General features: G+C 31.3%; 2 protein-coding genes across 3 annotated transcripts; both read right to left on the bottom strand.

Annotated features, from left to right (window-relative positions):
* Positions 1–11,783: 11,783 nt before the first annotated feature.
* On the bottom strand, positions 11,784–12,686 carry LOC105138892 (ethylene-responsive transcription factor 12-like). Its single transcript, XM_011045121.1, has one exon. It carries the CDS (start codon positions 12,536–12,538, stop codon positions 12,014–12,016), a length of 525 nt encoding a protein of 174 aa, XP_011043423.1. The 5' UTR covers positions 12,539–12,686; the 3' UTR covers positions 11,784–12,013.
* Positions 12,687–18,528: 5,842 nt separating this feature from the next.
* LOC105138891 (putative leucine-rich repeat receptor-like serine/threonine-protein kinase At2g14440) lies at positions 18,529–24,751 on the bottom strand. Of its 2 annotated transcripts, none has more exons than XM_011045119.1 (9): positions 24,549–24,751; positions 22,480–23,535; positions 22,002–22,149; positions 21,367–21,438; positions 21,173–21,244; positions 19,814–19,885; positions 19,660–19,737; positions 19,272–19,453; positions 18,529–19,082 (listed from the first exon to the last, which is right to left on the bottom strand). In XM_011045119.1, exons 1-9 carry the CDS (start codon positions 24,619–24,621, stop codon positions 18,961–18,963), a joined length of 1,875 nt encoding a protein of 624 aa, XP_011043421.1. In that variant the 5' UTR covers positions 24,622–24,751; the 3' UTR covers positions 18,529–18,960. The 2 variants fall into 2 exon arrangements, with proteins under 2 accessions (XP_011043421.1, XP_011043422.1); XM_011045120.1 differs by having other exon boundaries at positions 22,480–23,567; positions 24,549–24,625.
* Between the last annotated feature and the right edge of the window lie 440 nt (positions 24,752–25,191).

Below are 25,191 nucleotides of genomic sequence, written 5' to 3'. Positions count from 1 at the left end.
CAAGTTTAATGTTATTATAAATATTACTCCTGGGTCAAGCATTGCAGCTAAACCAAAAAATATTACTCTTGGGTCAAGCATTGCAACTAAACCAAAAACTCTTGGATATATCTTTGCAGAAATACATAACACTCTTAGATCTTAGTATTTTTTTGATATTTTTTATGCAAGAAAAAAAATAACTCGTAGTGTATGCCTTTGTTTTATTTTTTTTCCTTTTTTTTAAGCCTTTATTGTGGATTGCACAGTGCAATCCACAGTGAAAAAGCTGATGCCTTTAGTTTTTTTTGTAATTATTTTTTTAATTTAGATTCTTAATATTAAATTTTTTCTGTTTAATTATTAGATTTTCATGACACAGATCACATGTTTGACCGGTTAACCCGATTGATTCAGATTGTTTTTCTTTTTTCTCATTACTTTTGTTCTTCTAATTTTATCTTTTAATATTGTATGCAGTCCACGACGAAAAAGCTGATGTCTTTATTTTTTTCTTTTTATGTCTTTCACTGTGAACTGCATAGTACAATCCACAATGAAAAGGTTGATCCTTTTTTTAATTAATTTTTTTATTTATTTTGTTGGTATTAAATTTTTTTCTATTTAGTTATCAGACTTTCATGACACGAATCTCAGATTTGATGGGTTAAATCAGTTAATTAAGATTCTTTCTTTTTCTTTATTAGTTTTTTTCTTTATTTTGTTTTTTTAATTAATTTATTTAAATATCATAGTTTTATGACATAACTTTGCAGCCAGATCCATATTCAAGACTATTGAGTTTGGTATTACAGTCACACTCACTTAAATTTAGATTTTTCAAGTTTAATATTATTATAAATATTACTCTTAGCTCCAGCAGCATTGCAATAATATTATTATAAATATTACTCTTAGATCTAGCAGCATTGCAGTTAAATCTAAAACTCTTAAATATAACTTTATAAAAAAACATAATAATTTTAAATTTTTATTATTTTTAATATTTTTTTTATGTAAAACAATGTACCCGGGTAATTTATCTAGTAAATTACGAAAACACGTCGTTTTCAATGCCCCATTTCTCTGTGTAGCTTGTGGACTGCCAATATCAATTCGCTTTTATTAATCGCTAGAGTATGTCCTCGAATTATAATAGAAAAGTAAGAGAAAAGCAGAAAGGGACAAGAAAGACAATGAACTTTGCTAGGGCCCCACCTCACGACGGGACTCCTTCTGCCACTCCCAGAGAAGTCCCTACTTTCATCATCTCCACATACATACATCATCTTGAGGCCCCCCCTATGACCCATCATGACATGTAACCAATGTGGCATCGTGATGCACCCTATACTTAACAGCACCGCCAGGTGATGAAAGATGCGACAAGCTGTGGAAGCTAGATCCTGACTGGAGGACATGGGCTGTGTTTTGTAAAAACGATGTCGTGCGCCGCCATCGTCGCCGACAGGGTCACGGAGTTCCTGTACGACAGACAGGATGAAAAAGCACCACGAGCTTTTCTTCACGTGGTTTAGACCGTGTGGTTTAGACCGCGGTGACGCCTCTGCTTCCCACAGATTCGCGTACGAGAACGGACACCAATTTTCTTGTCCAAGAATCGGGCAGTGCTGCCACGTTCGATAATATGGGTCCACCTTAGCAGATTATTTTGACAATGGAAGAAAAGAAATATTAGTGCATGACAAATTTATGCCTTTTAAGTACCAGGGGAGGAAAAAAAAACTCGTTTCCTTGAGCTAGTATTTCCATATTTACTAAACCTATTTGTTTTTTTTATTGAATGATAAACCTATAATGAGTTTCAAGTTAAATTAAAAACATATTAATTCAATTAAACTTAATTAATTTGATTAGATTTTAATTATTTAGCTAATGTAATAAAATCTGATCGAGTCAAATCTAATTTTTTAAATAAAATAATATTTTTAATTAAAATAATTAATTTAAATTAACTTAGTGGTCTGTAAATTAATATGATGATTTAATCATCTAGATTTATTTAAAAATTATATTTTAAGTTGAGTTTGAAAATATAACTATTTCATTTTTAATCTATTTAAATTTAACTAAATTAATAAAAATACTTGAAAATATTTTCTTATTAACCAATAAAAATCTATTTTAAGAAGTATTTTCAAGACATTAAACTCATAATCTGCTTATTATGTTAAAAAAAAGCATATCTTGATTTTTTCTATATATATATATATATTAATTATACTTTAATCTTAGTCTTTGGTTTTTAGGAATGACTACCTTTCCATTAATAGTATCGTAGTCTCTTTCTCAATATTCTCGCCATTCATCACTCTCCTTTTTTTGGTTGATTATTTTACCCTCACTTGATAAAGTAAGAACTGCTGTGGTGCGTATCTCTCTCCCCCCCTCTCTCTCCCCCCTGTGATAAATATTGAAAGTGTGGTACCACTACCTAATTAATAGCTTATTATATTTTTTATATGACAAGCAACTTATATTCACATTTTTTTTATTTATGTAGAATAAACCATGAAAAATATGTAGTCAGCTTAGAGCACAATCAATTGAAACGAGATTATAGGCCCGGATGGTGACTCATTGGGATACAAGAACAGAGATTTTTATATTGTGTAAACTATACTTTAAATTATGGTTTCACAAGGTTTTATTTTATTCCACAATCAAAGTTTTTTTTTAAAAAAAAAAACAGCATTGTCGACAAATTAATTTTAAAAAATAGCACAACACTGAAAAGAATTAGACAAATAATATTTTTTTTTTACATCAGTGTTGTTGTTATAGAATTAAAAAAAAAACATTTCTCTTGTCATGCTAGTCTCACAAAATTTGCGAGGAGTGTTGTTGTTATAGAATTAAAAAAAAAAAACATTCCTCTTGTCATGCTAGTTTCACAAAATCTGCGATATTGTGATTGCCAAAACAATTATGTTTTTTATATGCGGTAGTAAAACTGCTGCATCATGATTTTCAATTTGTGTTACGAAGATTTTGTTTATTTTTATGTTTTAAAATTATTTTTAAAAATTTTATTTATTTATTTATTTTACATTAATTTTTTTATATTTTTAAATCACTTTAATATATTGATATTAAAAATAATATTTTTAAAATAAAAAATATTATTTTAATATATTTCTAAATAAAAAATATTTTAAAAATAAATCGTTATAATATTTTTAAATACACTAACAAATATTTTTTAAAAACTTTATAATATTTTTTTAATTTTTTATTATATGCTATATAGGTTTTATAATTAGAGTTAATTTGTAATTTTTACACCTTTCATGTTTGCCCCTTAAAATCTTCAACTCCAAGGAAATCATATTACCGCGAGAGTGATGTCAAAAGAAATCATCGATTTAACAACACTTGCTTTGATAAAAATAGCTGGTGGGGGTGGGGCCGGGAGGTCGGGACAAATTAAAAGACGGAAAGGGAGGGGGAGTGTTGCCGGTGGGGACCAAAAGGCAAGCTTGCTTGGGTGGGTAAGAGGTGAGATGACGGCCGGGCTGGGTGCGTGCAGCTGCTGGTGCTGGTGCAGGTGCAGCACTGATCTGCCACTGCGACGGACTGAACGCAAACGACACAATGGGAAACCTGTGCCCCTAGCTTGCGTGTTTGCCTCAGTTTTATGGATTTATTGCTTTTCAATTCCGCTGTAATAAAATCAAGGACGCCATCCATTTGCAACTGTTTCCAAGACAAGGATCGTCCAAAAAATGAACTGTCCCTGTGTTGTTCATCTCTATCATTTCCACTTTTTTCTTCTTCATAGAAAAATGGCTTCCCTAACATTTGAGGGCTGCTTTCGAGATTTACATGCTTGGCAGACAAAGCCACCGTCCAACAACAAAATGCAGAAAATGAACTTGTTGACCAATAAATTGAGGCAACATCATCCCACTTTTGTCTTTTCAAATATCCACCGTTTCCCTGAATTATTTCACACTCAAAAGGATCTGATAGTTGATTTGATATGAAATCTTGCACGTTAAGAATGGGAGACACATTAAAACATGTACAAGATTAGAGCTTTCCTTTTACTATATTCTAATCCTTGTCTTCTTACACCGCCTCCACTATACTATTGTTTGCCCAAAACCGTGTACAGGAATGTCATGCATGTCAAGGTTGTTTTGAAAAGTGTGTGATTTTGTGTTTAAAAAAAGGTTTTTTTTTTAATGGTTTTGAATTGTATTGAGATACGGATGTTTTAAAAAATATTATTATTTTAATATATTTTTAAATGAAAATACTTTGAAAAATATTAAAGAATTATATAAATTATATTTTAGAATTTTATATAATAGTTTAAATTATTGAATTAAAAATATTTTTTAAGATGATGTAAGAGTTTTAATAATCAAACGGTTTTAGAATTTTATATAATAGTTTAAATTATTAAATTTAAAATATTTCTTTAACATGATGTAAGAGTTTTAATAAATCATAAATTTGAATCTCATTATTTTTATTTATTTAATAAAAAATAAATATAAAATAATATAAACTACTTAAGTTTCAAGCTTATATAATTTTTACTTAAAAAATATAAATTATATTTTAAATCTTCACCTAACAATTTAATTTAAATTATTAAATTAAAATAATTTTTTAATTAAAAAAACCACCACTGCTGAACTAGCTAGTTGGAATTCATAGGGATACCTGGCGACTGACGACTGGCGTTGCCGAATTCCTATCTTCAATCTTTCAGTAATTAGAGCTCTTATTTTTTCATTAAATATATCAAAATATCTCATTGAACAAGACAACTTGGATAATGGTGTGGTCCTGGACAAATCTCTTTTACCCTATGAATATATATTAAAGGGTGGAATCCAAAAATGCTTTGTTTATATGTAATCCATCTTACAAATTAGGTCAGGAGGATGTATTCAAAAGCGAGGGAGAAAAGAATTCTATATGTAATATAATCTGTAGAACAGCCCCATTATATGTTCAGCAACGGGGAATTAATCCTAAAATCAATTGTTTTCCCCCCCTTGAGGGTGAATAACACTTCAATCATCTGAAAGAGAAGCTTAATGGAAAAAATGAGTAATTATGGGTCTTGAAAGAGTAAGCAACAAATGTTTAATCATGCCCTAGCTAACCCAGTTCATGCATGAGTCTCAGCTACTATGAGAAATTACTTACAAAAGAAATTAAATAAAACAAGTAATGGTACAGGCTATTTATGTTTTTTGTAATTTACTAATAAGACTCTGTGTTTTCCAATTTCACAGACACACAGATTCAATTTTTTTCTCTTGCTAATTTGATTCTTTTAGTTTGGATTTCTTGGATATTAAACTTTCTGTATAGAGAAACGTTCACGGTGGCATAAAATGGAGTTCACTGTTTTCTCAGTCGGAAAAATCTCACCTCGAAATCTTTTGAAACATAGAATAGGAAATTAATTACCTCGCTACTCTAAAACAAATACACTACAGAAAAAGATATTACTGAGAAATAGTAAATTTTTCAAAGCAAGGAATAGCACTTAAAAAATAAATCTTGAAATTATTTTTACAAAATCAAACTATATTTTTTTATTAGTCACCAGGTTTCTTTTCTAGCCTTGAAGTCGATGGGTCACATAGAATAAACTCCAATATATTTTAAATTTAAATTTAAATTAGACAAAGAAAAAATCAAATAAAAAATTTTAAAACTGCTTCGTTAGATTATGTTTAATAATACAATACAAAAAAGTTTTATAGGAATTTAAATATTTATTCATTTATTTAAGCTGGAACATAGTGCGTGAATAGTTAATAATAAAAAGTTAAGTTATTGGTTAATAGCTGACCTTATAACTTTTAAAAAAAAACAAAAAAATTATTGCAAATTTTGTTGAATTTAGACTAAATTAACTCCTCCATATTCCTAAATCATTTTACCTTCTTGAGTATGAATTTCTAATTATTAGTACGTGGTCTTGAGGATTCTTTACTTTTAAACCTTCCCCAATTTGTTTGAAATCATTATTTTAAAGCTATCCCTAGCTAGAATGGGAAACTTTATGCAATGTTTTAATTCATGCTCTTTTTAATTTTCAATTTCTTTCTCTCTTTTTTTTTTTTGGATAGATATTATAAGCAGGAAGATAAATACAAGGAAAGCTGGACCAGCAACAGTATACCACATGACCACACAAGTTGATTTTCTAAGGCAAGAAATTTTTCCCATTTGCAATGAGTATCTTTAGTTGTTGGCTTCCAATGGAACTGCCTGCAGTACAAGGCGGCAGATAAGGTTTGAAATGCATGCATGCGAGCCTCTGGTGATGGCTAAATTGCGATTTTTCAAAGAGTAAACTAGGCTGCTTCTTAACTCCATTAATTTGTCTTCGTCTTCTTTGTTGGGCGACAGGGGAGTTAGGTGTGTGTGCCCTTTCTTCATCTACCATTCTGGTGGATCACATTTCTATGAATCTTGCTAGGGTTTAAGCTTTGGTAAACATCCTAAGGTTTTTCCTATCCCATTGTCTTCATCTTCGGTTTTTCAACCTTCTTTCTCTTTTTTATTTCTTTATATTGTTGTTAAACCTGGTTTGATAAGCTGGGCTAGAAAATTTAGAACTCAAGATTTAATCTATGATCTAAATCAAGTTTTTAATAGAATTAAACAAGATATTGCTGGGTTAAAATTCAGTTTATGTAACTAAGTTTTTAGTAACTTTGACAAATTAACACCAATAAATTTTAAAAAGAGCAAAAAACAATATTTTTAATTAAAATAATTAACTTAGGATGAGTAGATGACTTGAGTGTTGACTTAATAACTCATAGTCATTCTTTTAATCAGGTTTCACATCTATATCTTTACTATTTTCATACGGTCAATCCTTATGCTGTATATATATTTTTTTTATTGTCATGAAAATTGAATTTGCTTAAGCATCTTGCATTGTGTAGAGTTTTTGTTCTTAGCATCACCATGCTAACGCTATTGTCATTATTCTTTCCTCTTTTTATCACACTATAAAACACGTCTGTGAGGCCTGGACTTAGTTGCCTGAGAATTTGCATTGAATGCTAAATTAAATTGTTTGTTTTGGATATGAATATAATCACATAATTATCGAACCTATTTCATCATCTAATATCATGGAACAACCAATGAATTTCTTACAAATTATTAAATTCGTCCAAATCATCAATAAGTGAATGATCTTAGAACTTGAATATTTTCATATTTATATTAATTGATTAATTAATAACATGTCAGTCATAAAATAATGTGTACAAATTAAATGATGTGTAAATATTTAATTGATTTGGTTCATGGTCTTAGGTGATAAACTAAGTTCATTTATGTCTTGTTTGGTATGATGTAATGTAATGTAACGAGATGATTCATCAGATTCCTTTCCTTTGCATGGTTGCAAGAATTTTAGTAACATAATAAAATTCTTGGTAACTTTTTATTTTAGTCTATAATTTTTTTAAAAATCTATTTTTATCCTCATATTTTATTTTTATTTACAAATTAAATTTTATTTTAAAAAAATGATTCATATTTTATAAAATTACATTTCAGTTCATCATATGGTAAAACAATATCTTAATCATGTGATGGTTCATTACAACTATACTCCTCCATTGCATACAATTTTACTAATTGCATAACCAAACATGGAAACATAATAAACAATTACATTACATGATTTATTAATTACATTCGATCAAATATCTTGTTAATACTTGAGTTAACATGATTGTGTAATTAGTTAATTAAATATGAACACAAATTTTTAATCCCATTATTTGCGCAACAAATGGTTTGTACTTTGTATACATCTTTTTCCCAAACAACCCAGAGAACATCATCTCCAAGGATCCAAGGAAATTAATGGCAGATCATTAATTCATGGCATGGTTGTCCAAAAGCGTGGCGGCTTGAGCCTCCTTTTTAGGCTTCCCACTTTAGCTCTCTACTTCAACTGATGGTACTTTGTACCTTGTCTAAGCGAAAAGGTTGTCGTGTGAAGCCGTGTTGCGTTTGCAGGCCCTAACGACTAAGGTAACGTGTGCGAATCGAACATGTAAGTACGGAGTTTCCCCACCACACAGGTAACGTGCGCTCATTGGACATGTGCTTAGGTAACGTGTTGCCTTTAACAATACGATCGTATATGCTTTTTACATTTTTACTCCTCGCTGCTAGTAGTTCTTCTCTTTTTGTCTATGAAACCTCACCTTCCATCCACTTTCTCCATGGAACTCTACAATTTATTATAACATAAAAAATATATCATAATTTCCTTAAATATTAAGCCTAAAATAGTCTCAACTTTAATAGTTATTACAAGTTTACGAGCATTGATGGAGCTATAATGGGAATTAAGGGGACAATTGCCCCCTTAATTCCTATAATGGGAATTAAGGGGACAATTGCCCTCTTAATTCTTTTTAAAAAAATATTTTTTTTATATTAAAATTTTAATATAATAATTTAACAAGTTTTTTCTTGAATTATTGTTCCTACATCCTTTTCTTTTATATTTTTTTTTAACAAGTTTTTTTTTTGAATTATTGTTCCTACATCTTTTTCTTTTATATTTTTTTTTAAAAATTAAACTATTAATTAATTAAGTAAGTAACTTTTTATACTTTTTACTTAATGTTTTAGGTGAGTTTCATTTATTTTTTCTATTTATTTCATTGTTTAATTTTAGTTTTGTTCCTTAATAATATGATAATTTATGGATCTGTTAAATTAATATGTTTATGTATAATATTCTATGCATATTAATATGAATTGAAATGATTTTTGATGAATTAATATGTATTTTGTTATGAATTTTATATGAAAAATAATGGTAATTAACATATTAGTGATTAAAAATAAAGTACTAAACAACTAAAAAAATTAGGGATATAATAAAAAATTAAAAATATATATTAATATTTATATTTAATCCACTTGTGTAAAATAACAAATTAACAAATAATTGTTACCAATAATTTCACTAGTCCCTATAAAATTTAAAAATAGATGAATTAAAGTTTCATTGTATGCATTGAGAAAGAATATCTTTAATGAAATTAATAATGAAGTCATTATTAAGTAATTTTAAAATATGAAAACTCGAAAAAAATAATTATAATATAAGTTTTTTCATTTTAAAAATATTTTTAAATTAATTTTACTTGATATGAGTTAGTACATGAATTTCAAATTGATTTTTGTGTATAAAACACATGTCTATATAATATATAATATCAAGTATTTATAATTTATCTTTTCATTTAAAATTTTCTAACTCCGCCGCTATTTACGAGGTTAGAAGAAAACCTTAAAAGATCATGATCTTTGCGAAGCTAGTCATGAGGTGAGATGATTTAAATAAACTGTTGTGCCTGGTAATCTTAAGAATCATGAACATCTATAAAACAAGTCATTCTTTAAATTTACGAGACCTTTAAATGCTTAGGTTAGCATTATTGTAAAAGATATTAAATGTTAAAAATTGTGTTAAGTGTGTTAGTAGAGAAAATAAAAGATGATCAAAGGTTGAATAAATTTAGAAAGTGATATGAGAGATTAATTAAAACTCTTTATGTGATTACTCAGATATATTTATATATTTATAAACTACATAACTTGTGGCAAAAAGGGAAACAATATTATAGCATGTGGCTTAAATACTATTATTTAGGATAATAGTAATGATTAATAGTTTATTATTGAGTGAAAATGATAATGTTCTAAGGGTGGTCATATTTTTTATTTCTATAGATGTAGAGTAGATTAAGTTTGCTAAGAAAATGGCCTATTTGGGTGTAGTTAGGGGCGATTATTTTCGGTTCGATTCAATTTTTACCTATAAAAATAACTAAATTGGAATTTTGAAAAACAATCCAAAACCGAACCAAACCCGATTCCAACCGTCCAATTTCAGTTCGATTTGGTTTCGATTTCTATATTAAAAACCAAAAAAACCTATATTGTTTTTTAACATCTAAAAGCCCACAAAATCAAACTCATCTTTATCATTAGCAACCCCCACGACAATATTGAATCCATATTGGTCTTTTCTCAAATAAATGTTCTCTTATAAAACTACAAAAACACATTGTGCTCTCTTATAGGAATCAATTACTCACTGTAACAAACTCAAAAACCCATATCACCGAAAGCTATACTCTCAAACACAAACCATCACCATTATAATAAACACTGTCCAGTGTCCATTATCACTTTCTTAACACATTTTCCTTTCATAAAAAAAATAATCTAGCAATTACCAACAATTCAAATCACAGAATTAAATCGAGCCCCCACTTTTATTGCCTCCACTAATCACTTGTACTAGTCACCCTCATCCCCAAACCACACCAGTTTCTATAAAAAATATACATTGTCAATAACCCAACAATTTACTTTAATAAATCAATTCTTTTAATAACAAAAAGAATTGAGACAAAATTCTCCCCAAACCACACCAGTTTCTATAAAAAAATTGAGATAAAATTTTTGATAAAAAATTGATTTAAAAAAGAAAAACATTGAGAATAAAAAAATAAAATAAAATAAATTTTTTATTTAGCACATCATTAATGCGTGAGGAAATAGTTTTGTTTAAAGAGATAAGTACAAGATTTGGAAACTGTTTATCTAATAGAGAAACTAATTTAAAAATAGGTAAATTTTAAAAATAAAAATAGATAAAATAAATTTTTTATCTAGTACATTATTAACATGTGAGGAAATAACACAATTTATAGGATTGCATTGTTTCTAACAACACAATCTATTAAAATTTATTATTTCAAAAGATTTCTTATGATGATTTATTATTACCATATATATATATATATATATATAAAATCGTGTCCCAACAGTTTTGTTTCATATCTAAGTTGATTAGTGCAAGGGAGAAGCTAGAGATTACAGGTTCGAGCACGGCGGCATAAATAAACTATCTATTTTTCGTCACATCTTTTTTTCTCAAAAAATACATGTTGTCCACACCTTTAATAATAATATACATAAAAAAACTAAAATAGGTATTTTTTCAAAATAAAAATAAAAATAAAGAGCAAACAATACATCATTCTCCCTCATAATTAGAAAAATAAGCAGGGCAAAGCGAGCAAGTTTGATTTTTTATTATTAAGATTTTAAATATTTTTTATTATATTTATGATTTTTATTTTAGTTTTTAATCACATAAAATGTAGACATATTATTTTAATATTATTTGTCAACTTTTTTTAACCATCATTAAATATTTTGTTTTTAATCAAGAACAATGATTCCACTTAAAAATATTACATTAGCTAAAATAAATAAGAAAAGTGTTTATAGAAAATTTTATTTTGAAGAAAAAAATTCAAAACAACTGTAATTTTAGATTTAATAATAATTATAAAAAATTTAAATTTCCGAATAACATAGGACGGATGTACAAAATGGTTCCTCGTAAACAAACAGATCATTTATGTACTTACAATAAAAGATGGCATTAAATAAATATTTTATATACCACTATTTTATGAGTGCCAAGATGAAGCTCAACCTTCGAAGCACTAGCGCGTCTCAACAAGCGCGTGAGATAAAACTGCAAAAGGTAAGGAAAAACAAAAGAACTCCTCGTTTACAAAAATATTATCATTTTCTGTCTTCTCCGTGGTGTGGGTCTAAACCAGGACGCAGAATCCAGGCCAGAAACCGCAGAGATTGACAAGTATATTATAACGGATGAAAAGAAGTTGCCACTGATACTCAAAGAAGCTGAAAAGCAAAATTATATATACTAGCAGTAGCAGAAGTGCTTCATGATTCTTAGTTTTTAATGATTTTGTTGTTAATATTACTCCCTCCTTTTCTTGATACAAAGAGAAGATGGTAAACAGTACAGAAGGGAGATAGAAACTTGAAAAAAAGAAAAAAAGAGATGGTGGTAAGGTTAATAATAGAAACCTAGAAGACGAAGAAGAACAAGAAGATACAGCCCATCAACATCAGTTAAATTGCAACTAAAAATATTCAATCACAGCCACAAAGGCGGGGGCTCGTTCAAATCTATTGGCAGCCCACGTCGCACGATCCCCAAAAATGAAACTGGAGCAACATTTTCCGGCGCCGGAGTTCCAGCAACAGCACCAGGACCCTCATTCTTCGCTACTGACCCAGAAGCTGCTGCAGCCTCGGTAGCATGGAGGTTCATTTCATTAAAAACTACTCCAGTCTGCAAGAACTCACCAAAACCACCAAACCTGTGAGACCCCAAATGAGGACATGAATTCCAATGAAGATGGTGGTGGTGAGGATCCGATGGAAGATTGAGGTCAAAAGAGAGACCAGAAGTGGAGGGAGGTGATGGGAAGTTAGTCTTTGCTTTAGCTCCGCGAAGAGAACGAGCTGCACCATCATAAGCAAGCGCAGCTTCTTCAGGTGTGTCAAATGTGCCTAACCAAACTCGAGTTTTCTTCCATGGGTCACGTATCTCTGCAGCATAGCGACCCCATGGTCTCTTTCGAACCCCCCTGTAATGTCCTTCCCTCGAAGAGGCCATGAAAAAAAGGAAGCAGAAAGGGAGAACAGAAAAGGAAGCTCTGAAGTAGTAGCAGTAAGAGAGAGAAGTAAAAGAGAAAGCAGAGCGAGCGAAGGAGAGAGAGAGTATAAAAGTGGAGGGTCCCACTTAGTCACCCGTAATCGTCGGCTGGACGGCACGACCAGGTTGTTTATATAAAGAATTGATTGGCCCTTTGCATGTGCAAATCCATATTTTAATTAATTTTTTCTCATTTAATTATTTAAAAGGTGTCTGCAGTGCAGTTAAACTGTAATTTTGTAAAAAATTATTTTTTTATATATTTTTATCAAAAATAAATTTTAAAAAATAAAATAAATAATAAAAAATACTTTAAAAACTAATACCTACCGAACACCCTTTTAGCCTTAAAAACAGTTTGTTGATGCATCTTAAAAAGTATTTTAAAAAAATTAATTTTTTTTTTATTTTTCTACTTTAAACTAATATTATTTTATTTTTAGATCATTTTAATATATTAATATTAAAAATAATTTTTTAAAAAAAATACTATTTTAATATATTTATAAATAAAAAAATAAAAAAATAATTATTGCCACCCCACATTAAAAAAAATAAAAATTATGCAATTCAAGGCAAGTTAACATAAAAAGACTTTATCTGGAGCCTGTTAAACCCGGTCTGTTCGGTCAGTGATCCAGTTATTCGGATCCCAAGTTGGATTAGGTTTGTCATTGAGTCAAGTCTGCGGTTAATTAATTCGTAATGTCAGAGTCATATCAAGCTCCCTTGATCATAAAGCGGAGCTGGATTGAAGAACAAAAAGGGCTATTATAGCTTAAGCATAAAAAAAAAACACTAAAAAAAAAAAATCACCATACCCCCTCTCGTGTTTTTCTTCACCTCTAAGCATAATGATTATTTTGTCAAACCAATCAAAAATTACTTCTCTTTTAACCAGAAATATTTTGATATTTTAATATATATTAATTTAATTAGGGTATTTTTATTTATTCAATATTTTAATAAACAATAAAATAAATAAAATATCCTTAAAAGTAAAAAATAAATAAAAAATTGAGTGGAGGTATCTAGGTATTTTTTTTTGTACATAATAGAATTACACATGTATCATTGCATCCAAAAAATTTAATTAAGTAAGATTAAAGGTATTAAGATCTTTTAACCTCAATTTTTTTGTTAATTATTATTCTTGTTTATAATAATAATAACATGATTTGGCATTAAAATAGTATTTTTTATTTGAAAAGGTTGCTAACATGCTGAGCTATCGCGTATTTTGAATAGTCTGTATGGCAGCTTCTAATTATAAAAAATAAGCTTTAATTGTATCATTTTATTTCTTTCATCTTCTTTTCCATCATAAATGATGTATGTCGTCCAAACATGACTAGTTTATCATCATTAATCCAAGAAAAAATGGAAGTTACTTTTTTTGTGTATGTTAACTATTACATGTTACACTATACATAAAAGATTTTTATTCCAAGTGTAATTCTAAGAACCACACCACTAATATTGTCAAAATAATTTTGAGAAAACAAATCTAATAGTATCAAATAAAATCAATAATAGTGATTAAAATATGCTACATAAACTATCCAAAGACAAATGAGCCCCACTATCTTTGAAAGGCTCGCATGATCTATTTCGTTCAGTGTTAGTATCATTTGATTTATCTCTTTGAGATCTTGTCGATGATATCGTTGATATTGTCATTGAAAATTTAGTATGCTTTTAAAGTTTCTTCTTTTCTCTCCCCTTTGAAAGGCTCGCATGATCTATTTCGTTCACCGTTAATATCATTTGATTTATCTCTTTAAGATCTTGTCGATGATATCATTGATATTGTCATTGAAAATTTAGTGTGCTTTTAAAGTTTCTTCCTTTCTCTCCCATTTTTTTTTGTACATAATAGAATTACACATGTATCATTGCATCCAAAAAATTTAATTAAGTAAGATTAAAGGTATTAAGATCTTTTAACCTCAATTTTTTTGTTAATTATTATTCTTGTTTATAATAATAATAACATGATTTGGCATTAAAATAGTATCTTTTATTTGAAAAGGTTGCTAACATGCTGAGCTATCGTATATTTTGAATAGTCTGTATGGCAGCTTCTAATTATAAAAAATAAGCTTTAATTGTATCATTTTATTTCTCTTCATCTTCTTTTCCATTATAAATGATGTATGTCGTCCAAACATGACTAGTTTATCATCATTAATCCAAGAAAAAATGGAAGTTACTTTTTTTGTGTATGTTAACTATTACATGTTACACTATACATAAAAGATTTTTATTCCAAGTGTAATTCTAAGAACCACACCACTAATATTGTCAAAATAATTTTGAGAAAACAAATCTAATAGTATCAAATAAAATCAATAATAGTGATTAAAATATGCTACATAAACTATCCAAAGACAAATGAGCCCTACTATCTTTGAAAGGCTCGCATGATCTATTTCGTTCACCGTTAATATCATTTGATTTATCTCTTTAAGATCTTGTCGATGATATCATTGATATTGTCATTGAAAATTTAGTGTGCTTTTAAAGTTTCTTCCTTTCTCTCCCCTCTTATATTTTTATTGTAAATTGAGTAAGGTTATTTTATAATTTATGAAAAAAACTAGTGTTTTTTTGTTTTGTGAGTCTCTAAACTATGATATTTTTTTAAATATTTTTAAAATTATGGTATTTTAATAGTATTTTTTAATGTATAAAATTTAAATAAAAAAAACTCGTTTAATATCACTAAGAATTATGGAAGGATATACAAGTGAATATCTAAAGGCACAAGTCAATTTAGAGTATTATCATTGATTAAAATGACCAGGTCCTGCGTACTTAAAAATAAATAAATAGATAATAGTAAATAAAAAGAACAATAGAATGTCATAGCCGCCGCCTGATTAGACATGAGAAGGGAGAGCGTGCGTAACAAAACACAACATATGTACGTGAGCGAGTGGATGTCGTGTGACCACAAATTAGTGCTTGTAATGTTGACGTCAGCCCTAGCAAGCGAGCAAGTAAACAAATACCCAGATGTACCGTGCTGCTGAGCGCAGTGATATAAAAAATAATTTTTAAAACATAAAAAAGTTATTATTTACTACATATATTAACAAAAATATATATTTTAAAATAAATAATGAGGTGGTCTCTCAATTTTTTAGAGGCAGCTAGCGAGGGTGCATGCATATGCGTGTGCTATTATAATTATGATTATTAGATCGGATCAGATATTGCAGGGTCTAGTGGTTGGCGTGTCTGTTAGTGAGTGGATGGTTGCTGCTGTCGTTTTTTAGTTGCAGAGAGCCAAGAAAGAGAAAAGTGTCACAGAGCCCCCACGTGGAGGATACATGGGGTTGTGGTGTCTGAGCTGGGGAGACAGGCCCGAGTTTGAGTTATATTTAGATAGTGTGTTGACTCGGTTTTTGGCCTAACAAAACCATTATCATCAAAATGTATTATCGTGGTAAAAAAAAATAATCTGAATATTTGAGAGTAAATGACAAACTTAGCCTTCTTCTTCTTTAGTTTACCAATGTATCAAATCGATTTTGCCATCGACATGGAGGCAGCTCGAAATCATCGTCTGTAAAATTTTGATCACCATGCTTAGCCATCAGATTCCCTACAAACCCTGGATACCCCTTTAACCTAAAGTATCTATCTACTCCGGCAACTCCATGGCTGCCACCGATGGAAGAGCCCCTTTTGGTTTCTTTCTTCTTTTCTTTCCTTTTCACTTTTAATAATGCCATATTCAACTTAAATGCATAGTTATAAAATCTAGTTGGAGCAAGGTTCAATTTGAATTTGGACAATCTAAAATAGCGTAATTTCAAGAATTTTTTTAAAAATTACAAGTTGTTTAAGAAAATTACCTGGATTTTATCTACGTTAATCATGTCATAAATTAACATATTAAATGGATTAAATTTAACTGAATAAAATACAACCCTAGCCAAGAATAAGTTAGCAGGTTATCCGATTTGCCCTCCAAACCTGAACTTTGTGAACACGTACCGTTGTATGTTTTTGAAAACCCAAGCTGTGAATTGGCAAAAAAAATGGAAGGTAGTTTTGTTTTTTAACTAGAAATAAAAACAAAGGAAAGTAGGGTAAAAAAAGAAAAGGAAAAAGAAAAAAGGATTATATATATATATATATAGAGTAGGGGGAGAGGGTGGGAGGTACGGTGGTGTGCTTGTAGTGGTGGGTGGTGAATCTTGGGGGTTGTGTTGGTGACTGAAAAATCTCAGGGAGGGTAACTGACACATGTTCACGTGAAAGGTATATTATGATGATTATTATTATTTTCATGATTTTAGTTCTTTTCTGCGACTGTGCTTTAATTATTACATCGGAGACACGTGTGGTGTATCTAGGAATTTTTTTCATTATTTGTTTTTTTTATATAATTGCACTGCTACAAAGCTTAGGGGAGGCTGAGGAGGAGGGTGTCCTGTTCTAATCAGAATCATAGTTGATAGGTCATTTGCATGGATAGGACCACCATATGGGCTTATTATTATTATTATTTACTCCCCCAAAATCTGGATCTACAAGTGCGATTTTTGTCAAGCTTGCGTCAAGGGGTTCATACTTGCAAGAATATAACGAATACATTTTTCTCTGTGTTCATCATGCTTTATTAATGACTGCCACTGATTTGGAGGATAGGAAAACATGAATCAGGAAAACAAAGAAGAAGGAGAAGGAGAAGGAGAAGAACACCATTTTAGCCCTATTCTGCTTTTGCTCTCTGTGGACATTCAACACGACACAGAATGAAAAAGTTTGCCTCTGCCAAAAGCTAGCCTTGCGGGAGGAGTGTTTGAATGGTAATATGTCCGAAACGTGGTCCAAAAAGATCAAACTCGATTAAAGAAGGAAAGTAAATTCACTCTATAGCTATGAGGTCAGCTTTCTTCAGCTTCGAGGCCCCAACTTAGAACCAGATTTCAAATTATGGGTTACTAGCAGTTAGTACAAGATCTGCTCGCTGCTGGCCAAAGTGTTAAATAAGTTTCTGACACAGAGTTAAGCTTTGCCCTTAACTATCTGCACATGTATTCTTTGAATAGTCTTGAGGGCTGTATCCTCTGCTTAAGCACACATGCATGCATCCAGTAATTAAACAATGACATCATTCATGGATTGTACTGTCTGTGTAACTCTAACCATTATGCTTGCTCCTTGAGCATATCCTTCACTGGATAGAGATGAAGAGATGATGTCGCGAAAACCTTATATTCGCCCCTATAACGCCACTTTAGACTCTCTCGCTTTCCAATGCTAACCCTTTTTTAGGTCATGTTTGGTTTGAGTTTAACGGAAATATTAATTTCCAATTCCTTGACCTCTTATTAACCTCCTTTTTTTTAATAAGATATATGTCCTTTCAAAGGATAGACAGGAATATTACTGAGAAGATGCATGGAACTACTGGACTTGCATGCACAAAGGCTTATGTACACCACGTGCCTCAATCTAAAAATCTTGTATATAAGCACATATTTTTTTATTTTTTTTTTAATGTGAGAATATGTTTATCACTCGTATATGCACTCTCAAATATCTTCTCGCATGGCAAGTCAGTCCCATTTAAGCTCACCTCCTCTAGCACAAGTACTTAATAATATCCAATTGAAGCTTAGAGTTTAACTCAACAATGGAGAGAGCAAACCAAGTTATGGGAGCTTTAATACTAGTTTGTTAGATTATTTTTTTATATGTTCAAGGAGATGTACGGGTCTCTCCGTTCACATTAGACTTGTGTGCACAAGAACTTATATATCAATCCAGTTTTATATATTAATTACCTAAGCATTAGGGCTGTTACCTTGTAAAATTAAGAATATGCAAGTCAAGTTTTAGACAAAAAGATAAGAAAAAAGAACGTGAAAGAATAAAATAGCAAAAGGACGTTCAATTCCTGCAGAAATTATGGAGTTAGCATGAAGGGTTGGTGGCAATTACATTTGTGTATTTGTTATATTATTTAAATCATAGTTTGTGTATATATAACAACAATCTCTTTCTATGAACCCAAGAAAAAAAAAATAACAGCAGCCATTTTGCTATCACCATGCATAAATCCTTTGAAGCCATACAACCTTCCCCTGCCAGAACTGAACCAAAGAATGGGAGATGAGAAGCACTCTATATGATTTTTCACTCTATATGACGTTTGATGCCACCTAAGTAGGATGGGATCTATTGATGTTTCTGACCTTATAAACCTCATAAAAAATTTTTTTTGCTGAACCCTGAGTTCCACGAGAATGGGAGTACAAATCGAATTGGGAGGGTTCATGTTCAGAAGGAAACTAATCGGAATCCAAAAACTCGAGTAGAAGCAAATTTCAAACGCATTGGATTCTGTGTTACTTGTTGATTAATCATGAGAGTAAGATAGGTCCATTCTCAGCAGCTGTCCGGGCGTTGCCATGATTATAATGCCTTGTCAACTGGATATCATGCGATAAATGTGTCCTTGCTTTTGCATAAGGCGCACCTCTTGCTGTAAATAACAGGAGGAGGACAATATAAGCTTGCAAAGAAGAGAAACCTAATGGTCCTTCTCAAGCAGGCATGTGCATTTGAGCATTCCATCTATAACTATGTCTGAGACCAAAGTATTCTCTATATTACAGCAATGAATATAAATTATGCCATCATGTTGCTCAGAGTTTATCATGAATACCCTTACCTGCAATCTGCTGTGCACGGAGGATATTCTGTCGTCTTTTCCCCCAACACATTGAACAGATAACCATTAGAAGGAATCCAACAGAAGCACCAAATGCAACACCAATTTTTGCACCAGCAGAGAGGTGAGGGCCACACGTAGGCAATCCAGGTATGCCACAAAGACCTGCATTATCAGTAAAACTGCACAAACTACAGTGAGTATTATTGTAGACCTGGTAATGAATGAAATTCAGTTATAGCTTCTTTTTTTCCCACCATGATAAAACAAACCAAAGGTTATGCATAAGTCTTTAAGTCAACATGTTCAAACATATCATAAACATGTTATGGCATGTATTCCGTTCAAAGCCAGCAAATATTTAAGAGCACCACTTATTGCAACATACTTGAAGCTAGCTCCATGCAAAAGCCTTCCTCCTAGAGCTGCTGGGACTTTTCCAGACAGAGAGTTACCATTGAGATTCCTACAACATAACAGCATAAATTAGTCTTGAATACAATTTTTTTGTGGATTAATTAGCTGCGTGTGAAAATTCTTACAGTCTTCGCAATGATGTCAACTGTCCAAGGCTTTCAGGAATTGATCCATTGAAGAGATTGTAGGAAAGGTCCCTGCATGCAATATATAAGAGGAGAAATTTTATTAGTACAGTTAGATCACATATTTAGGACCGGAAAATGCACTTCTATTTGCAGCCAGCTTCTGTGTTTGAACCAGAAGCTAACAATCAGCTGATTCACATCCCACATCAACTTTTCTCTTCTTTTCTTCTTTTCCCGTATCCCACATCAACTTTTCTCTTCTTTTCTTGTTTTCCCTTTCTTTTCTTTTTTTCTTTTTTCTTTCTTTCTTTGGTTCTAAAACCATAGTTATTTTCAAATTGTCTCTCATAAAATAGAAAAGCTGAGTTGCAAATTGACATTATGCTGACTGAACATTCCCTCAAGGACAGGACCCTATTACTGACAAAACAGATATGAAGTGAAATGAAACTCACCTAACAAAGGAAAGAGAAGGCAAAAAGAAGATCTTGCTTGCAAGCCACCTTATTTAAAACTAAATGATGCAAATTTCATATATTATTCAAACTACTGTGGAAATTAATAAATAGTGATTTTGAAGGTATGGATAATGGGATTTTTTTTACTCAGATATTGGGATTTAGATCGAAAAGGAAAAGAAAAGAAACCTGTTAAATACTTCTCCTGTTACGAATCTATCATTACAAGTGTTACTTCTCCTGTTACGAATCTATCATTATAAGTGTTACCAATATTTTATAAATTTTCTATGGCTGGTTATTTGAATTGCATTGCTGGCAGCTTAATACTTTTTACCAATAACAAGCCTGCTACAACCTACAAGTAATACATCACAGGGCTTTTATAAGAGTTTCAAGCATACTTGAATGATCACGACTAATGATTAGAATGTGTTAGATTTATATGGGTATTATCAGTTTTCCTTTCAAAGAATAAATGTACCAGATAGAAATTTATTTTGTGCTCTGTTCTTTTTCTTTAAGCATTTCTTTCCTCTCTTTCTTTTGTTGGGTAATCAAAGTGAGTTAAGCAAAAATCAACTTCCTCATTTGCATCTTATCAAATAATACAAATGCAAAATCAGTGAAAGATCAGAGTTCTATTTCCTGTTAATGTAAGCAGGAGATGTGACCAGTTGGAGAAACAATGGACTTGACTAGACAATTTACCTATATGCATATTGTTTATGAGAAAAATAAATGATAATTCAAGAATTATCATCTAACTAATCATGTTTTATCAAGTGTCGCATGCTGTCCCAGTAGCTAATTTGGTGGAATCTATTATCATCAGAAAATGTTTTTGTTTGTATAGAAATAAGAATCAATGGTGGGATAAATGGATAAGCAGACTTACAGAACTACCAAGCCAGCTATTGATCCAATTGATGGTGGAATAGCTCCATGGATGTTGTTGTCACTCAAGTTTCTGTGAACGTACGAAGTTAGAGTGAAATAGAAGATGAAAATGAAGTGTTATTAGAAGGTTGAAGTGACCAACATTTCAGGAGTTTAAAATGCAAGTAGAAATTATATGTGCTAGATGCTTACATGCTCTGCAAATGAAGTAGCCTGGATATGTCATTTGGCAAGAAACCACTCAAGCCTTGGTTGTCAAGGCCACTGCACATGAAGTAATCCATGTTAAGTGATGTATGATATTGACATAAAAAATACCAAGAACTGAATTATTAGTTTTAATGCCAGATTAACTGGAGATGAGACCTATAATTAGTCAATTATAAAACAAATTCAAAGGTACAGTTTACTACTAGATCTTCATATTAATTTGATGAAACATATGGATTTCATATTAAATTCTCAATAGAAAGTCTGGTCAGCAGATACTTAAATCAATTAGAGCTTTGCAAGTTTTCCGTCTCACCCCAAAATAAGTGCATAACTACAGAGAAATACTTAATAAAGCCTTTTTCTATGGATGACATTATTTGGTAATGCCATGAAACTTGTTATGCACTGCTGCAGAAGGATTTCTTGTTTAACAAAAAATGCAGAGGTGTTCCCAATTTTCTACATGATTTTTAGTGGCACCATGCACCAAGATGATAATGAGTTGCATGAATGAATAAAAAGATGGAATCAATAAAAAAACAATATTTATTCCCAGATAAATATAAGTAAAACGTGAAAATAAATCATTTTGAGGAAAAGGATTGAGACAGTACAGTCCATCAATAAACCATTTGCTGCTAGTTTTGTCATAAAGGCAATCCGCTCCATTCCAAGGATGTTGTTGGGGAACACACGGATCACCATTCCATCCAAACCGAAGAGGAAGGCCCAATGCACTCTTCAATGATTGTAAGGCTCTTACTGATTAAAGAACAACCAGATTAGTAACAGATTATACATTCCAAACTTTCCAGAAATGCTATTCCTATCTGTAGAATAAATCCAAGCAAAAAGCACCACAAGACAAACTAGAAAAGATGTGTTTAATGTAATGAAGATCAATGGCAGATATACAGCAGTATAATATGTGTTTGAAACTTTGTCTTCTGAAAACTTGCAGAAGGTCTGTATTAATGCTCATGCCACATGAATCAACAATGTGATGCACTTTGTAAGGTGATTAGGAACACATGTTAAATAATGGCCAAAGCGGTGCAACAGAAGATAACAAGAACCAGAAGGTATATGCACCTTCTTCCAATAAAGTTTTGGACTCAGTTGCAACGATCTCGAACACCTCAATGGCATTGATTATGGCATGACTGCCTTCTTTAGGATGCAAGCTGATTGTCAGAGCTCTTCCATTCACAGCAACTGTGGTGTTAAGTACAAGAGCAGTATAACGATCCCCACTCATTTTGACAACATCAACCTCTTCAAATGCAACATCACCATTAATCAAAATGTCAAATACCCTTTTCCCTGCAGTCGTGACTGAAGAATCAATCTCAGCAAAGTGTAACCAAATTGAGTAGTTTCTATTGGGGTCCACATCCATTGTGTATGCTAAATCTGGCTGAGTATCGGTGCTAACAAGGGCTGTCTGGTAAAGAGCTTCTGGATAAAAATTTGGAGCATTTGAAGCCATCTTGATGCTACTTTCAGTAGATGTAGCTAAATCAGATCCCTGGCCAAAAGTTTTGATTGGACTCCAAAATCTATCCCCACCCCAATGATCCCCACTATAATCAACATCAAATTTCGGTTTCCCATTACCACAGCTCAATCTGGCAGCTGTTCTCAGGATTATCCCACGACCCCAGGCCGGGCCAAAATAGTATGCTCTATCATCAACTTGAAGAATCTCAATAGAAAGTATAGCTGGATCTCCATGACCTGTGCTATGGAAACAGAGAGAGGCTGTTCCATCATTTAGAAACACTAGAGCTTCAGTAAAAACTTGGTCATCTTGGTTAGTCCACCCAGATTTCAAAGAATAAATTTGGGTGCCTTCTACTGAAATGTCAAATAAAGGTTCATTATCAAAATTAGGATGTCCATCCAGTCCAAAGAAAACCCTTACAGCATAATGGCCGCTTGGCACGTTCTTAATATTGTAGCAATTATTGGGACCTGATGATAGGGGGAAATAACGAAGAGTTTTTAGTGGAGGACTGATGTAGCTAGGAAGTGTTGCATTTGCTGGAATCCCTCCTGTATAAGCAAAATCCTTAAACCAAAGAGTATTGGTTGGTGCTGTGTGAACATTTAACCGAGCTCCACAACTTATGCGCATAACCCAAGGTGCTGTGCCAGGAGTAGAAATCTAATAAGTAACACTGAAAAGGAAGAATGACTTTTATAATGTCAAAGCAGATATAGTCATTGATCTATCCTCTAGCACTCCATTCTAACATAAAAGATTGAACTCACATTTGCTAAATGAAGAAAATGGTGCAAGCCTCATACCAAAAATATATGTATTCACCTTGTTACTTTGACATCTACTTATTTGATCGTTCAAATGTGAATTTGAACCCAAAAGGCTACGCATTTTTTCTTTGTCACCTCTAATACTAAACAACTTATAATATATCTACCAATAGTTTCTGCTCTGGACTCTAGTAGCCCGGTCCATTGGACAAAGTTACAGAACAGATCAAATACCCAAATACACCAACAGAATCAACAAAAAATATAGAAAGAATTCTTTCTCTTGCCATTTCAATTTTCCCTATACATTAGAATACAACATGTTTTCATGTTCTTGTCCCCAAAGAAATTATTAGATCAAGAATAACAAAACCCCAAATAGCTGTCTTAGTCCCAGTTTAGTATACTTCAGTATTCTTGTTTTCTCGACAGATATACAGCAAAGAAAGAAAAAAAATTGTAACTTTCTTTTCCATCACTTTCTTAAAATTGTAACTTTCTTTTCCAACACTTTCTTGCCAAGCAAACAGATCCAAATCATATTCAGCAGTCAATATCACCATATCCAAAGATTTTAATAACAAAAATAAAATAAAACACTCATTGTTTTCCCAGTTCTACTCCTCTCCCCAAACACCAATACAACACGGAAGTTAAAAAAAAAACCCTCCTCAGAAGCAGGCAAGAAACTTAAAAACCAAAAAAAAAACACAAAATCATTAACAACATTCAAAAGAACAACTCACAAATGATAAAATAAACTAAAATGCAAGTGAAATTCACTTAAAAAATCACCAATCCAAATCCCTAACGACAAAAGAGTCGATCTTTTTTTAGCACAATTGAAGAAGAAAAGTCAATGAAGTTGAGTGGAGAAAGCTACTCACGTTGTTTAGCTAAGCAAGTAGAGAAAGCTAAGCAGAACAGAAGAATCCGTGATAAAAATGGAATTCTCTGCATTTTTTAGCTTCAACGTTTGCTTTCTTCTTTTGTACCCAGTCGCCCTTGCTCTATTGTTTGATCGCTTGCCACATTCTTGCACTTCCTTTTTTTAAGGGGGAGAGGAAAGTAGCTGGTAGAGCTAGTGTGTGTGTGCTTGGACGTGTCTGCAGGTAAACTGTTCGATATTTAATTTTATGTCAGCAAACTGCAACTATAGTCCTCAAATATATAATAATGTTTAGTTCGGTCCCATAAGTTAATAATTTATGTGGCCAAATATGACAATGGTTGAAAAATTGTGTTATAGTTAACTTTCACTCCACTCTCGTATTATAGGAGAAAATAGAATCTAATTTGAATTAAAGCTCTTTTTATTAACATTGTGGTTCAACCACGTATTTACATTTTTTTAGCTTTAAATTATTATTATTATTTTGTGTTGATGTCAAGAATAAAATTTTAAAAATAAAAAATATTTTATTTTAATATATTTTCAAGTAAAAATCATTTTTAAAAATAATTTTTATTATATTTTCAAACAACTCTAAAAAACTACCCTAATAATTGATATATGATCATATTATTGTT

This window comes from Populus euphratica, unplaced genomic scaffold, assembly GCF_000495115.2.
Source record: "Populus euphratica unplaced genomic scaffold, PopEup_1.0 scaffold84.1, whole genome shotgun sequence".
NCBI lineage: Eukaryota > Viridiplantae > Streptophyta > Magnoliopsida > Malpighiales > Salicaceae > Populus > Populus euphratica.
Note: the sequence above shows the minus strand (reverse complement) of the source record. Positions and strands in the feature narration are given on the sequence as shown.